A 13,334-nucleotide genomic window follows, 5' to 3' on the forward strand; every position below is an offset into this window, starting at 1 on the left:
GTCCGAGCAATCAGGAATTCTTTAGAAAAACCCTTTTAAAAATTTCATTTTCTAATAATAAATGCATGGAGCGTTGAAAAATAAATATTTTAAAATAGTTAAAAACTAATCTCGAACTATGCATTTTGGAATATTTTTTATTTTTTATTTTTTGGAATGTGCAATTTTGAAAGTTTTTTATTACATTAAAGTTAGTATTTTCTGAAAATATAAGAATTTTAAATGATTATTTGTATTACTTCGCTATATATAATAAACAATTCCAAGTGTCAAAAGAAATTAACTCGAAATCACGTATGAATTGACTTCACATACGAAAAAATGTAACGTTCAAATAAAATTAAACTAAGTTTGAAACTTATTCTGACATCATAATGATAATTGACACAATGTTTTGATTGTAATCTATATTGTTTCTATATTGGTTTGAGGGTGTATGTATAATACAACCCATTTCCTTAGTTTGTATGAGGTGGTCCATAACTCCACGTTTGTAAAGGAATTGTTCAATCTACGAATGTTTCTTTTGTTTCTTATCATGCCATTGTTTGATATCAGAATCTATCCTTGCCTTTACCCTGCTCTTGAATCCTGGATATGGTTCATATCCAAAATTAGATTGGAGGATCTGCGAAAGACAATAACATCAAATCCACCTTGTTTCACTTGTCGAAAAGACTCAAGTACAAACATAATCAGCAAACAATTACCTCAAGCACCACGAAGTAAGGAGCCATCAGAAAAGCTTGGGTAAGGTTGTCCAAGAGAGCTGGTGCACGTTTCTAAAGGAGACAAACAATGGTAAAAACATAATTGGAATGTAAAACCTCTGCATCATTGATATAAGTAATGGAATAAATCCCTTACCTCAAACACACCGTGACCAATAAACTGTCCAGTCCAACAAAACAACTGAGCAGCCAAAACAACCTGTGGATTGCCATCATAAACAAGTTACAGATTTGAAAACGTACGAGTACGGCATTGTTTTTTTGTCTCTTACGGCATATAAGATGCACTCACACGATGATCAAATAAACGATGCTTTAAACATATCAAAATAAGGACATGTATTTGACAGTCTTGAGGGCCATTGAACTGAATCTAGAGCATGGTTGGATTAAATTTCACAAACTCAAGTTTGAAAGAACTTCATTTTACAAATTGAGATGGCAAAAACAACTCTTCTTTTGCTTTCATTTCAAAGCGAGTGCCAAGGTAAGATTAAGACAATACTCAATTTCCAAGGGGACCCAGTTGAAAACCAGACAAGCAATTCATTAGGGTCTCCCAACCAAAAACCAAAGATACCATCATCGTTGGTAGAAAACTAGCACTTCAAATATTATTCTATCTCTTCTATTATATAAAGACAACTTCTTTTCGTAGCATTAGGATGAGCTGATGAGAAAATGAAAAAGAAATATTGAACTGAACAAAAAAGTCAACCAAAACCGAGCTTTTTTCACTCTTATACAGGAAAAATGTTTGCTCCAGAACACAATTTCCTCACTGGCAAACTTCCAAGTTGTAAGAGTTGGGAAAATGCAAGAACAGGCATATCAGATCTGAGACCTGAGACATGCATTCATGATCAGCAAAGTACAGCGTGAATTCAAACACAACCTGAGACCCCAAACACTGAAACAAATGAAAAAAAAAATTGCCAACGGCCCACATGCTTTTCTTTTTTCTTTTATTTTCCACAATCATCTTCTTTTCAAAACTCGGTCAAACATTAAATGGTTAAACATTAAAGGCTGACATATCTACCAGCAGAAGATCAAACAACAGTCATCCATGTGGTAAAATACCAGTCCCTTTCACTTCATCCATCTATGTAACGAATATAGATTGGAATTATGGAGGCTCCTTGGGGGAGGAAACAGCATTTAATTCAACAACCAAATTTCGTACAGAGAAGAGAATAAACTTAAAGAAACCAGTTGAAAAGAGTGACAGAAATACATAACACATAAACAACATAAAGTGAGCCCCAAATCAAAAAGACTGTATTTTTAAGGGTATTGGTGATTTAGTATTTAGTACCTTCCAGGCGAGCGAATAGCCGAGGTTATTGGCGACAAAACTGGAAGCGACCCAGCAGAAGAAAGTGAGAAAAGCAGTGAAAGAACCAGCCTTTGTATCCAAGGCCATGTAGAAGAGAGCGTAGAAGACGGTGGCGAAGAAGCCCCAATTGAGAACGAGCACCGGGGGAAGGAACCCTAAGGAGAGAAGGGACGGGGTGAAGTAGAGGATGATTTGGGCAGTGAAAAGGATGGGCCAAACAAAGAGGATGTGGATGCCGACGTTGATGGGGTTGCTGTGGTAAGCGCCATAGAAGGCGAAGTGCTTCTCTAGATCCAAGAAACCCATTTTTGATTCTGAATTTTTGATGAATGGTTGGTGAGAATCGGAGGATGAAAAGTTTGTTATAATAAGTTTTTTGGGTTGAATGGGTTGAGAGAAGAAGGTTGTTGTTGTTGTTGTTGAAGTGTGAAACCATGTGTAGGGGTAGGCTGTATTTGAAGGTTGATTCAGAATTCTGGATGAGAACGCTGTTTTTCTTCTTTCCACGGCACGGGGCATGAACATGCCCCTGCTGACCTGGAGCCACACGCAATCGTTTCTGCCCAAGAACATCCTTTTTCCACCACAACCTCAATTCAATCAATCCTTTTACACAAATACTTTTCAAGGAAGGAAAAAAGACAAACCAACGAATCTACCAGGCCCCATCATTCTTTAATACACAGCATATATTTCCTTAAAATTTATTTCTGTAAAATTTCTCATTTTCTAATCATTTTTTGCAATTTTAATTATATTTAATTTTAGTTCTTAAATTTCTCCTTACCTTTATCAGTTTTTTTTTCCTCTATAATATGTATTTATTTACACTTTAACAACTATTGAGAAATCATTTTCCGATGTCAATTTTCATGCATTTATCAAAGTGAAAGAGCAATTGACGTTTTCACGAGCATTAATTAATTCAAACTTGTCTTTGATTTCGACCTTTTATTTTCTTTTTCCTTTTTATTTAACTATCTCTTCCCACTTCTACTTTTCTCTCTCCATGTGTTTGTTACATAGTGTTTCCTCTTTAAGATGAATTTAGGTGGGGATTCTTAAGATAGATAGAGGTGAAAATAAGAATTATGAAAAATAAAGAAATTTGAAAAAAATTATGAAAATTAATAATGAGGTGATGTGTTTGACAAAATTAAAAAGTGTATTAGTTGATAAGATTAGATAATTATTATTTATTTTTAATTATAAAAGTAATTTAAAAAAATTGTAGGATAAAATATTTATTTAGTGTTTGTATTTGTTAAAATAATTCAAAAAAATATTTACATTTTGATTCTCAATTTTCTATTTTTAAAAATGTATAATAATCAGGTCAATTTAGTATTATCCTAACAAGTTAAATATGTGTCATATATTTTTTTAATTTTTTAAAAATTTTTAATTGTATTTAATATATTTAATTTTTTATACTTTTTAAATTTTAATTTTAATTCTTTTTTTGTCTAATGCTCTTAAAACATTAATGACTCTACCAGGTAATAAATGGGTAAAATTTACCATTAAAAAATAAACTTAATTAATTAAATGTGGTTAAGGCAACTATAGAAAAATTAGATTTTAAATAATTTATTACTTTCTTTAACTTTTTGTTTAATGATGCATATTCTTTTATTATTTTAAAGATAATATTATATTGTACTTATCAATTTTGGAAACAGCAGTAACTTGTGATTTATTTTATTTAATTGAAAGCGTCTAATTAGGAGATTAAAATTGTATAAAAATAATTAGAGTCTAAATTATGAGTAATTAAAATTAAAAGACTAAAAGGGTTCAAAAAATAGAGACTAAAATTAACAATTTACAAATATACAATCATAATATAAATTAAGCCAAAATAAGTTTATAAAAAGAGAATTTGAATTTGAAAAATAGAAAAGTGGGAGATGGTGATGGAACTGTGAGAATGAAATGGGAGTAGTAAAACCATAACGTTTTGCTTAACTCGAGTACCATAGAAAAGGCAAGTGAACACAAACATAAAACTTACTAAATAGTTTAAATAAATGAAAGGGAAAGAATTAACTATTTTCCTGAATTAGCACCGCCACTTAATTATATTTCTTACACAAAATATCAAAAGATATATACATATAATTTTAATTTTGAAAATTACACAATGGTTGCTTAACATTAATACACACTAAATGTATATTAATTATTCATGTTAAATAAAAATCTATTAAGAATCCTTGGATATGCTAATAATTCAATAAATTTCTTTAAATATAATATTATTTGGTTTTCATGGAAGATTACATCTATCATAAGTTTCCTTTTTGTATAGCATATATTTCACTTTTATCTAATCTTTATCTTTAAAAATGATAACATAGTTTACGTTTATTTCATCTTTTATCTATAAAAATGATAGAGAGTAGAGTATAATAAGTACATATTTAACCATACTTGTTTTATCTATAATATAAAAAATAATATTTAGTTTTGCATCGATATAAAATTTGTATGTCATTTCATTTCAATTAAATATCACTTGTTAACACACACACACACCATATATATATATATAAACGAAATACATGATCCAAATTGTTTCAAATAAATGGATACACCTAACGCATTAAGTATTCACACACAAAAGATTAAGCTTTAAATAAAATATTAATGTGATACTTAATGAAAATCATACGCGTATTAATATGACTTCTTAATAAAAAAAATAAAATAAACCATGAATACCCTAATCTAATGTTACGTCTTTTAATTATGAGTTGAATTTTTGGTTGTTATTTGGTTTACATCATATCATAGCTCTTACGGTATGTTGACATTTAGTATGTCATCAGCACTTATCCTAAGTCATGCATATTAATATTAAAATTAGATTGAAGAAGAACTTTAATTAAGTTTCAAATATTTATAAATTTAAATACTTTTAATTAAACTTAAAATTGAGATACCGTCAAAAGTCGGCACTGAAGTGTTAAATTAGTGCTTAGTTCAAAGTAGTTGAGACTGTTTTTAAAAGTAAGCAAATAAAAGCAGACGTGAGATCTACGTTAACTGATTCTGGAAGTTAAATGTTTGTAAGTTGAACATAGATCACTCGAAGGTTAATGTTTGATAACATTTTCTTTTTCATAACATTTTAATATTTTCTACTTGTAAAAAAAATAATAGTTTATAAGTTATAGGTTAATTGATATATTCTTTACTTAATAAATATATTCAGTATTTCAATTTTAAAGTACTTATAAAATATAATCAGTACTCGATAAAAGATATACTAAAAAAATAGAGTTTTATCAGTTCCAATAAAACATGTGATAAACACGGATTTGTCCTATAAGATGACAGACTTAATATGTTTCTACTCGTTTCTCCTTTCTATTGGAGTGAAAGTTTCCACTGTTAGCATTCAAATTCATTTTCAAACCTAACCTGAAAATGTCACTTTTCTCTTATCTTAAAAACAAAGTCCAAATCCAGTCTAATTACTTTTTAATGTTATAAATGTCACTTTTTTTCTGATCTTAAAAACAAAGTCTAAATCCAATCTAATTATTTTTTAATATTATATACGTTATTATTATTTGATTAGTTCAAAATTACTTCACAATTAATAATATGTAATAATAATAATAATCATAAACTTTAACATGAATATGTATAAAAGGATATTCATGAACGAGGACAATAGGGTCATTTTGATGAATTGTTAAGTAATATTCCAACCAGACCAAACTGTTGGAATTATGTGCTTGAAACTGAAGGGTGGTTCTTCTTTGTGCTCTTATCCACTCTATCCCAATATGAAAGGACCATAGTAGCAACCGCTTTTTCTGCACGTTTTGCTCAAAGCAATGGCTGAAGCTGTTATGGGTTTCACCCTTTTCAAATCACATAATCTTGGCTCATCTCTACAAACAAGGAGGTTTCAAATGAACCATTCTTCAAGACTGGTAAAATGCTCCTTCAATATCCATTTTCATCACATGTTAAAGATGAACCAAAAAATTAAGTTAATTTTCTCTTTTGCAGCATTCAAACTCTACCCTTTTTTCCAACAGACCGTGGCAGGTACGTATAGTTCATGTTGAAAGTTCAAACCAAGTTTACTATATTTAACCTTAGAGGATATGGATTAAACTTGAGTTCAAAAATTTATGTATTTGAAACCAAAATTTTTTTGCCATGTTGCACGTTATGTATTTGTAAGAAGGCGTCAGAGGGACAGAGCAAAAGGGCATCTTTGTGTAAAGTGAATGGCTTACCAGATTGGCCACTTATGGCAGTTATAGTTGAACACATGGAAGGACAGAGAGATTTGATCACTACTAAAACAGTTTCCCATCTTAGTGATCAAGCAATAAAGAATGTTTGTAAGTCTCAACTACCAAACTCTGTTCATTAATTTCTCTTCTTCTTTTTTTTCTCTCCTATAGGAATTTCAATTTTGATTTCTTATTTGTATATTTTTTCTGTTGTAGACACTTGGTACATAATGTTCACCGTTTGGGGAGGCTTATTCTTTGGTTCAATGAAGGTAATAAATTAAGGGAATTCTATGGATGTTTAATTTATTTATTGTAATATTTCTTTGTTTGATAATGATTTTAGGATCCATATTACGACTCAGAAGCATATAGGGGAGATGGAGGAGATGGTACCGGCAACTGGATCTATGAGAAGGTAATCCTTTTAATGAGTAATTATTATTGTTGGGGATATAATTTTTTTGTAGGTATCTTGTGTTAGAAGTGAGTTTTAGGTCTAATTTAATTTCACAAAATCAGCTTGTAAAATGATGTCTGCATTCCACTTATATATTATAAATTAGCCTTATTATGTGGGACTTCCAACACATCCCCTCACGCCGAGGTATATACATATCAAGCGTGAGACTAGATATTAATGGATGATCCGATAATGGTCCAATAGTGAGTGGAACAATATGCCCAACAAATATCGGTAGGATAGACTCTATCCATGGCTCTGATACCATGTTAGAAGTGAATTTTAGGCCTATCTCAATTATGTTACATTTTTGTAATGGGAGAAACTGTTTTTTGCTGCATAAAATATGTAGTACTGAAGATGACATTAATTGATTTCTGATTATGAATATTTAATGGGTGTGGTTATATATATACAGCAAGAAATGATGGAAGCAGAAGCCAGGGAAGCTCTATGGAGGGAAGAGTTGATTGAGGAGATAGAAGAAAAGGTTGAAGGGTTGAGAGAACTTGAAGAAGGTGCCAAGAAAGAGGAACTAGTCAAGTGATTCATGCATGCATACTTTTGCTTCCACCCATTCTCCCTTATTGTATATATAAATTATGATTAACTTCTTATGCTTCAAATGCAATGCTAAATCACAATATAAATCAATGTGTGGATTTTATTCCTATTATTATTGTTTAACTATTTTATTCATATGTAGTTGATTGACTGAGACTACGTAAAAAGAACACAATATTATATATGCATATGATTTTCTTCTGTAAAACATTGAGATATACAAACATTTGAAGGCTATTACATACCTAAAATTAGTTATTTTCTTTGAGACAATTTATCTTTCATCATATAATATTTTTCCATACTGATTTAATTAATAATTTAATTTTATATTTAGACTTCCGATTCATTTTAGTTTTTATATATTTTTTTATTTAATTGAATTCTTAGTTTTATAAAAAGTTTTAATTAAGTTTTTCTTTTTGTAAAAAAGACTCATAACTTCTTCTTTCATTAAATTAATGTTAATGTTATTTGGGATCACACATCAAAATTTGACTCTATCAAGTATCAAAATATCTTTTATTTATAAGAAGTTATGTGTCAAAATATTGTACAAAATAATATAACTTTTCACGTACATGTAACATTTCTAAATAGTATTAAGACTAGTTTAGCAAAAGATATCATAATAAGTTTTTTTTTTTACAAAAGTGTTTAATTTAATAAAAAAACAAAAACAAATAAAAAATCAAAACAAATCAAATATCTAAAACATTACATGTTTTTATATAAAAATTATCATAAGAACTAATTTAAAACACCGGTATACAAAAGCCACTTTTATCAAAATTAATTTCACCCAACTCTGAAATAATTTTTTTACCTCTTTTCTTTTAAAAACGCGTGTTAGGTCTATTAACTAAATTCTTTTAAACTTAAAAAGTGACCCTTTGACAAAATGTTGACTCTCTTTAACAAAATTAGCTCGTAAATTAACCTCTAACTGATAATGTATACCTCTTAATTCACAAGAAGAAAAAGAAAAAAAATATTGAATTTCAAATATTCAAATTTATTAATAAAATAAAAAGACTTCACATTTTGAATTTCACCAAAATGATTATAATTTTAAAAAAATGATAAAATTTATTGTCTTATTTGCCAAAGATGAAACATAGTATACAAAGTTAATCAATCAATTTAATATTCCACACTCCCAAATTCGTAAGGTAATTTATAACATAGTTTTACTATGTTCAACATGGTATTTAGAGTCAAGTTCTTTTGAGAAATTTTTTTTTTGTTACCTTTGTCACTACACTTACGTTGCTAGTGACGACACTATCATTTACCATCGTCATTTAAAATTGTCTTTATCGAAGTTCTAGTTTCTTCCCCTCCTTCTTCTCCCTCATCTCTCCTTAGTATAAAAGAAAATTCTAGCAAATCGGGTGAGAAATTTGTCTTTTAAAGTCCTAACTAATTTATCGACAAAAGTATCTATCGATAACTGTGATGATAAGTTATTGACATGCTAAAACCTTTGGTGCTATGATGGTAAGGTATCGACAAAATATTTTTATGGATTTTACAAATTCATTTCTTTCCAATGAATATATATGTTGATAAATTTAAATGTGAAATCCATCGGTAACATCTGTTGGTAAATTAGAGTTTACCGATTGATTATAGGCCATCATACTATTTTGTCAAAAGTAAACAATATATTTGTAGTATGCTTTCTAAATTGAACAATAAAAAATAATATAGAGTCATTATACAAACAATTTTTATATCTTTCAAAAGACATCATACATCTAAACTCATCCAAACAAATTTATTTATCTTAAATGAAAATTAAAATTGGATTCCTTATAAGAATTGTATTGTGTTCCTTCTATCATATTTTATTGTTGTTGTTGAACACGTTCAACTATCTTCATCACATTGGGTTATTGGCTTATGTGAATAATTCTTTCTACATTAACATTTCAGTTGCTCCTTTTTTTTTTACCTATATTTGCATCTTCATTTCTTTTGTTTCGAGCTATTGCATTTATGAATCATCACACTTAAATGATTCTTGTCAATTGTTGTCTAGTGTAGCTTTGCCACATTATAGACATCCTTAGTACAAGTCCTAACATGATATTTCTTATTACACTAGTATATGGAAGGAATTTGGCATCAATTATTTTTGGGGTTCTACTTTGGTTCTCAAGCATAAACATGTCAAGATGAGGAAAGGAGATTTTAGGTTTCGGTTCTTAACTGAAGAATATTTTCATAGCTAAACTCACATTCTAATAGATAGGCTTCAGTTTTAGAAGCAACCAGTCTATATGTGACATAAAATAAAAATTTGAAATTATTTAAATGCATAAATCAAAGTGTGGTTTGAACAATGGAATGTAGAAATAGGAGGTGATACGTGTACATGGTAGACAACACAATGGAAGAAGGTGTGAGCGATGCCCGAACAATGGAAGGAGAAGGCATGAGCAATGAACCAAGGCGTCGTCAATGGATTAAGGTGTGACCTTGCCAAACTATGACGAAGACCAAAACACGTCACTGTGTATCTCATAATTTCGAACAAACATTAAAAAAAAATGTGAGAAAGAGAAAAATAAACCTCCAAACAACAAAAGATGGTTCGTGGCGACCAAGAATAGAAATGGAGAAGGGAGGAGAACAAGATGTTTCACGAGAAAAGGAGAGGAGAACAAGATGTTTCTTGATGACCAACAATGCAATAGATAAGGGCTTCGTGTAGAGAGAAGGCCAACAATGACCTGATCAGTTGTAATGATGAAGGGAAAGTGTGAGTTTTCGCAAGCGTAAAAGAGATATAAAGGTTTTATAGCGACGCAATGCTATAATAGGAAAGTAAATTTTCTAAAAACTGAATCCTAGATAAAAAAAATAGGTTTCGGTTCAACCAAAACCTTTCTTTCATAATTTCAAAAATGATACCGCATTTTTAAAGACTTCTTTTTACTTAAAAATAAAACATATAAGACGAATTCGAAAACTATTTCTACACTAGTATTATTTCGCTACCATGTATTCTGCAACACAAAAATCTTGTACTACAATTAATTGCAATAAATATCATCAATTGTTAACTATTTAATTATGTATCACAACTCCAAACTACCAACACCACCTAAACTTGTGTTCAAGCAATTGGTTCATTTTAAAAAAAACATGTATATAATATACAACCTCCTTTGCCTTAAAGTGATTTATTCAAACAATGGCAAAATCACTATCCCATGACACTAAAAAAAAAAATCTAGTTTTACCAAATTTTATTTGCAGAAGTTTATAGAACTGCCGCTATTTACAAAGGTTATAAAAAAAGGCTAACACTAATTAGAGTTTAAAAACAATCGGTATTTACAAGAGTTTACAAAATTGCACTACTTATAAGGGTTTAGAAAACTGCAGCTACTTATAAGGGTTTGGAAAATTGCCACTATTAACTAAGGTTTCAAAATCTTCGGGAAAGAAATTAGGCATTGAACGGACACTACAAGAAATCTGATGATTATCGACGAATTTTTACCGACGGAAATATTTTCGACAGTAATTGTAATTTACTGACGGATTTTATCAACAAAATGCTTTTTTTTTCTTGCCGACGGATTTTACCGGCGGAATCATTACCGAAGGAATAATCCATCGATAAATCCATCAATAACACAGTTCACATTTATCGAAGAAAAAATTCGTCGATAAATCCGTCGATAATAGACCCTTCATTTACCGAAGGAAAAAATCCGTCGATAAATCCCTCGGTACTAGACCCTACATTTACCGAAGGCAAATATCCCTCGGTAAATCCGTCGGTAATGGACCCTTCATTTACTGAAGGAAACATCCGTCGGTAAATCTGTCGGTATAATGGGCAGGAATTTTTCCGCCCATTATTTTAATTATCGACGGACAAAGTCGTCGGTACATCCGTCGGTAAAATGAGCGGGAATTTTCCCGCCCATTTTTCATCTCTATCCGCGAGCAGAGTGTTATATATTTCGTTTTTCTCATTTCTTCCTCATTTGTGCGTGGAACTTGCTGTTTTTCTTACTTCTCCATCTTCCACTCCATCTTTTTCTTCTCTTCCACTTCATTGCAGCTACAAATCAAAATTGTCTTCATCTCCGTTCAGCAAGATCGTCGCTCCGTTTAGTCTGGCCGCCTCCATCTTTCTTGTCTGCAACTACTATCAGCACCGTAAATGTCTCTTTTCTTCCCCTTTCACGCTTCAGCTCACTGTGCAACCCTTTTTTTCTTCCGTTTTCATTGCTGCCATGGGAGAACGGCATCACTGCCGTGGGAGAACTACGCGAACAAGAGGAAAATGAAGACAATATGGATGCTAAAAAACTAAGGCATTTTTTCGAATTTTAGGGTTTCTAAAACAATTGGAGAACCTAAATTTAGTCTTTGATTTAGGTTTTGGAATGAATTGGATTGTTCTTTTGGTTTAGGAATGAAGAAAGATTGATTAAAGAATTTGAAATCTGAGAAAAAGAAGAAGGGGAAAGAGGAAGAAGATGAACGAGATCGAGATATTTACTGACGGATTTATCGACGGATTTTTCCTTCGGTAATTACCGACAGATTATGTGGCAATTACCGACGAATTTTTCCTTCGGTAATTACCGATGTTTATATTTTTCTGTCGATAGATATTACCGACAACGTTATTACCAACGGAGTTATGACCATTGGTAATCCGTCGAAAAAATGTCATTATCAACGGATTTTGGACATTTCCGACAGATTTTGGCCATCGGTAATTCTATGTATTATTGTAGTGGGAAAAAATGAACACTAACTAATTTCCCTACTTATTTATAAAATTATTGACGGAAAGAATATAATACTACATAGTAGACCTACTCAGTGTTAAAAATAATCTGTGAATGAATAAAACAATAAGTAACATATGTATTTAGTTATCAAATTAAACATGTTTTAATCTAATTTTGAACGTCAACAAAATATTAATTTAAAAAACTAAATTATAATAATAATAGTTTTTTTATTTATGATGGAGAAAACCAACTTAGACTTCTTCCTAACTTCTATACTTCAACAATAGTGATAAAATCAAATGGAGAAATATAGACAAAAGAGCCATGTAGTTATCGGCAACAGAACCATTGAACTTACGTATACTTATACACATTAAAATGCAAAGTAGATATTTAACAATTAATTACAGAAGTTGTGTAAAAAATTTAACCAAAATCTTAAAATAATGAGTATTTCAAAATCTTTCTCTAATTTCTTGTTCACTTAAAGGGATTTGGAAAAGAGTAATTGAGTGGATTTGAGAGAATTTGAAGATAATTTTTGTTGTTGTTTATTTGAGTGAATTTGAAAGTAAGTGAAAGAGGATTTAGAAGTAAAGTTTATGAGAATTAGTGTATAATTAAATTTATGTGACAAATTAAAAAAAATTTACTTCCAAATTCACTTTCACTTATGTCCAAATCCACTCAAATAAACAAAAAAAAATTATGTTCAAATCCTTTCAAATCCAATCAATTACTCTCTGAAATTCATTCTTTCAAGTGAACAACATAAAGTGTTAGAAAAGAAGAAAGAATGAAATATTGTATTTCTTATTCAATCATAAGGAGAGAGTACAATTGATATATATAATTATTTAGAGCAATATAAAAAAGGAATATAAGTATAAAAATATATGAACATAAATGCACAGATATGAACAGAGAATAAAATAATTCCAATATCCCCCCTCAAGCTGCAGCATATATATCCTTAATGCTCAGCTTGGACAACAAAGATTGAAATTGTGCTAGATGCAAAGCTTTAGTATGAATGTCTGCAAGTTGTGATGAAGTAGAAATAGGCAGGAGCTTAATTACACCAGCTTGAACTTTATCCCTTATGAGATGACAATCAATTTCAATGTGCTTTGTCCTCTCATGCATGGTTGGATTTTGTGCAATTCGTATAGCAGATTGATTGTCACAAAACAGAGGAACTGGTTGTGG

At 30.3% G+C, this 13,334-nt stretch overlaps 2 protein-coding genes across 3 annotated transcripts; one reads left to right on the forward strand and one right to left on the reverse strand.

Moving 5' to 3' along the window:
• Positions 1-298: 298 nt before the first annotated feature.
• Positions 299-2,676, reverse strand: LOC106756786 (uncharacterized endoplasmic reticulum membrane protein C16E8.02). The gene is made up of 4 exons (XM_014639364.2): positions 2,050-2,676; positions 868-930; positions 711-782; positions 299-628 (listed from the first exon to the last, which is right to left on the reverse strand). Exons 1-4 carry the CDS (start codon positions 2,641-2,643, stop codon positions 512-514), a joined length of 846 nt encoding a protein of 281 aa, XP_014494850.1. The 5' UTR covers positions 2,644-2,676; the 3' UTR covers positions 299-511.
• Positions 2,677-5,820: 3,144 nt separating this feature from the next.
• Positions 5,821-7,479, forward strand: LOC106757296 (photosynthetic NDH subunit of subcomplex B 4, chloroplastic). Of its 2 annotated transcripts, none has more exons than XM_014639934.2 (6): positions 5,821-6,017; positions 6,097-6,135; positions 6,275-6,437; positions 6,546-6,601; positions 6,676-6,747; positions 7,211-7,479. In XM_014639934.2, the coding sequence occupies exons 1-6, from the start codon at positions 5,919-5,921 to the stop codon at positions 7,337-7,339; spliced, it is 558 nt and encodes a 185-aa protein (XP_014495420.1). In that variant the 5' UTR covers positions 5,821-5,918; the 3' UTR covers positions 7,340-7,479. The 2 variants fall into 2 exon arrangements, with proteins under 2 accessions (XP_014495420.1, XP_014495421.1); XM_014639935.2 differs by having other exon boundaries at positions 6,278-6,437.
• The last annotated feature ends 5,855 nt before the right edge of the window (positions 7,480-13,334 follow it).

This window comes from Vigna radiata, chromosome 3, assembly GCF_000741045.1.
Source record: "Vigna radiata var. radiata cultivar VC1973A chromosome 3, Vradiata_ver6, whole genome shotgun sequence".
Taxonomy (NCBI): Eukaryota; Viridiplantae; Streptophyta; class Magnoliopsida; order Fabales; family Fabaceae; genus Vigna; species Vigna radiata.

What these genes read in the sequence shown, in the direction of transcription:
- LOC106756786 (XM_014639364.2), bottom strand. Translation starts at nt 2,643, where the DNA reads ATGTTCTTGGGCAGAAACGATTGCGTGTGGCTCCAGGTCAGCAGGGGC. An exon ending in GCTATTCGCTCGCCTGGAAG is followed by an intron (nt 931 to 2,049) that starts GTACTAAATACT and finishes GGCAATCCACAG; the next exon opens with GTTGTTTTGGCTGCTCAGTT. An exon ending in CTTACTTCGTGGTGCTTGAG is followed by an intron (nt 629 to 710) that starts GTAATTGTTTGC and finishes TGTCTTTCGCAG; the next exon opens with ATCCTCCAATCTAATTTTGG.
- LOC106757296 (XM_014639934.2), top strand. Translation starts at nt 5,919, where the DNA reads ATGGCTGAAGCTGTTATGGGTTTCACCCTTTTCAAATCACATAATCTT. An exon ending in TCAAGCAATAAAGAATGTTT is followed by an intron (nt 6,438 to 6,545) that starts GTAAGTCTCAAC and finishes TTTCTGTTGTAG; the next exon opens with ACACTTGGTACATAATGTTC. An exon ending in TATTCTTTGGTTCAATGAAG is followed by an intron (nt 6,602 to 6,675) that starts GTAATAAATTAA and finishes TAATGATTTTAG; the next exon opens with GATCCATATTACGACTCAGA.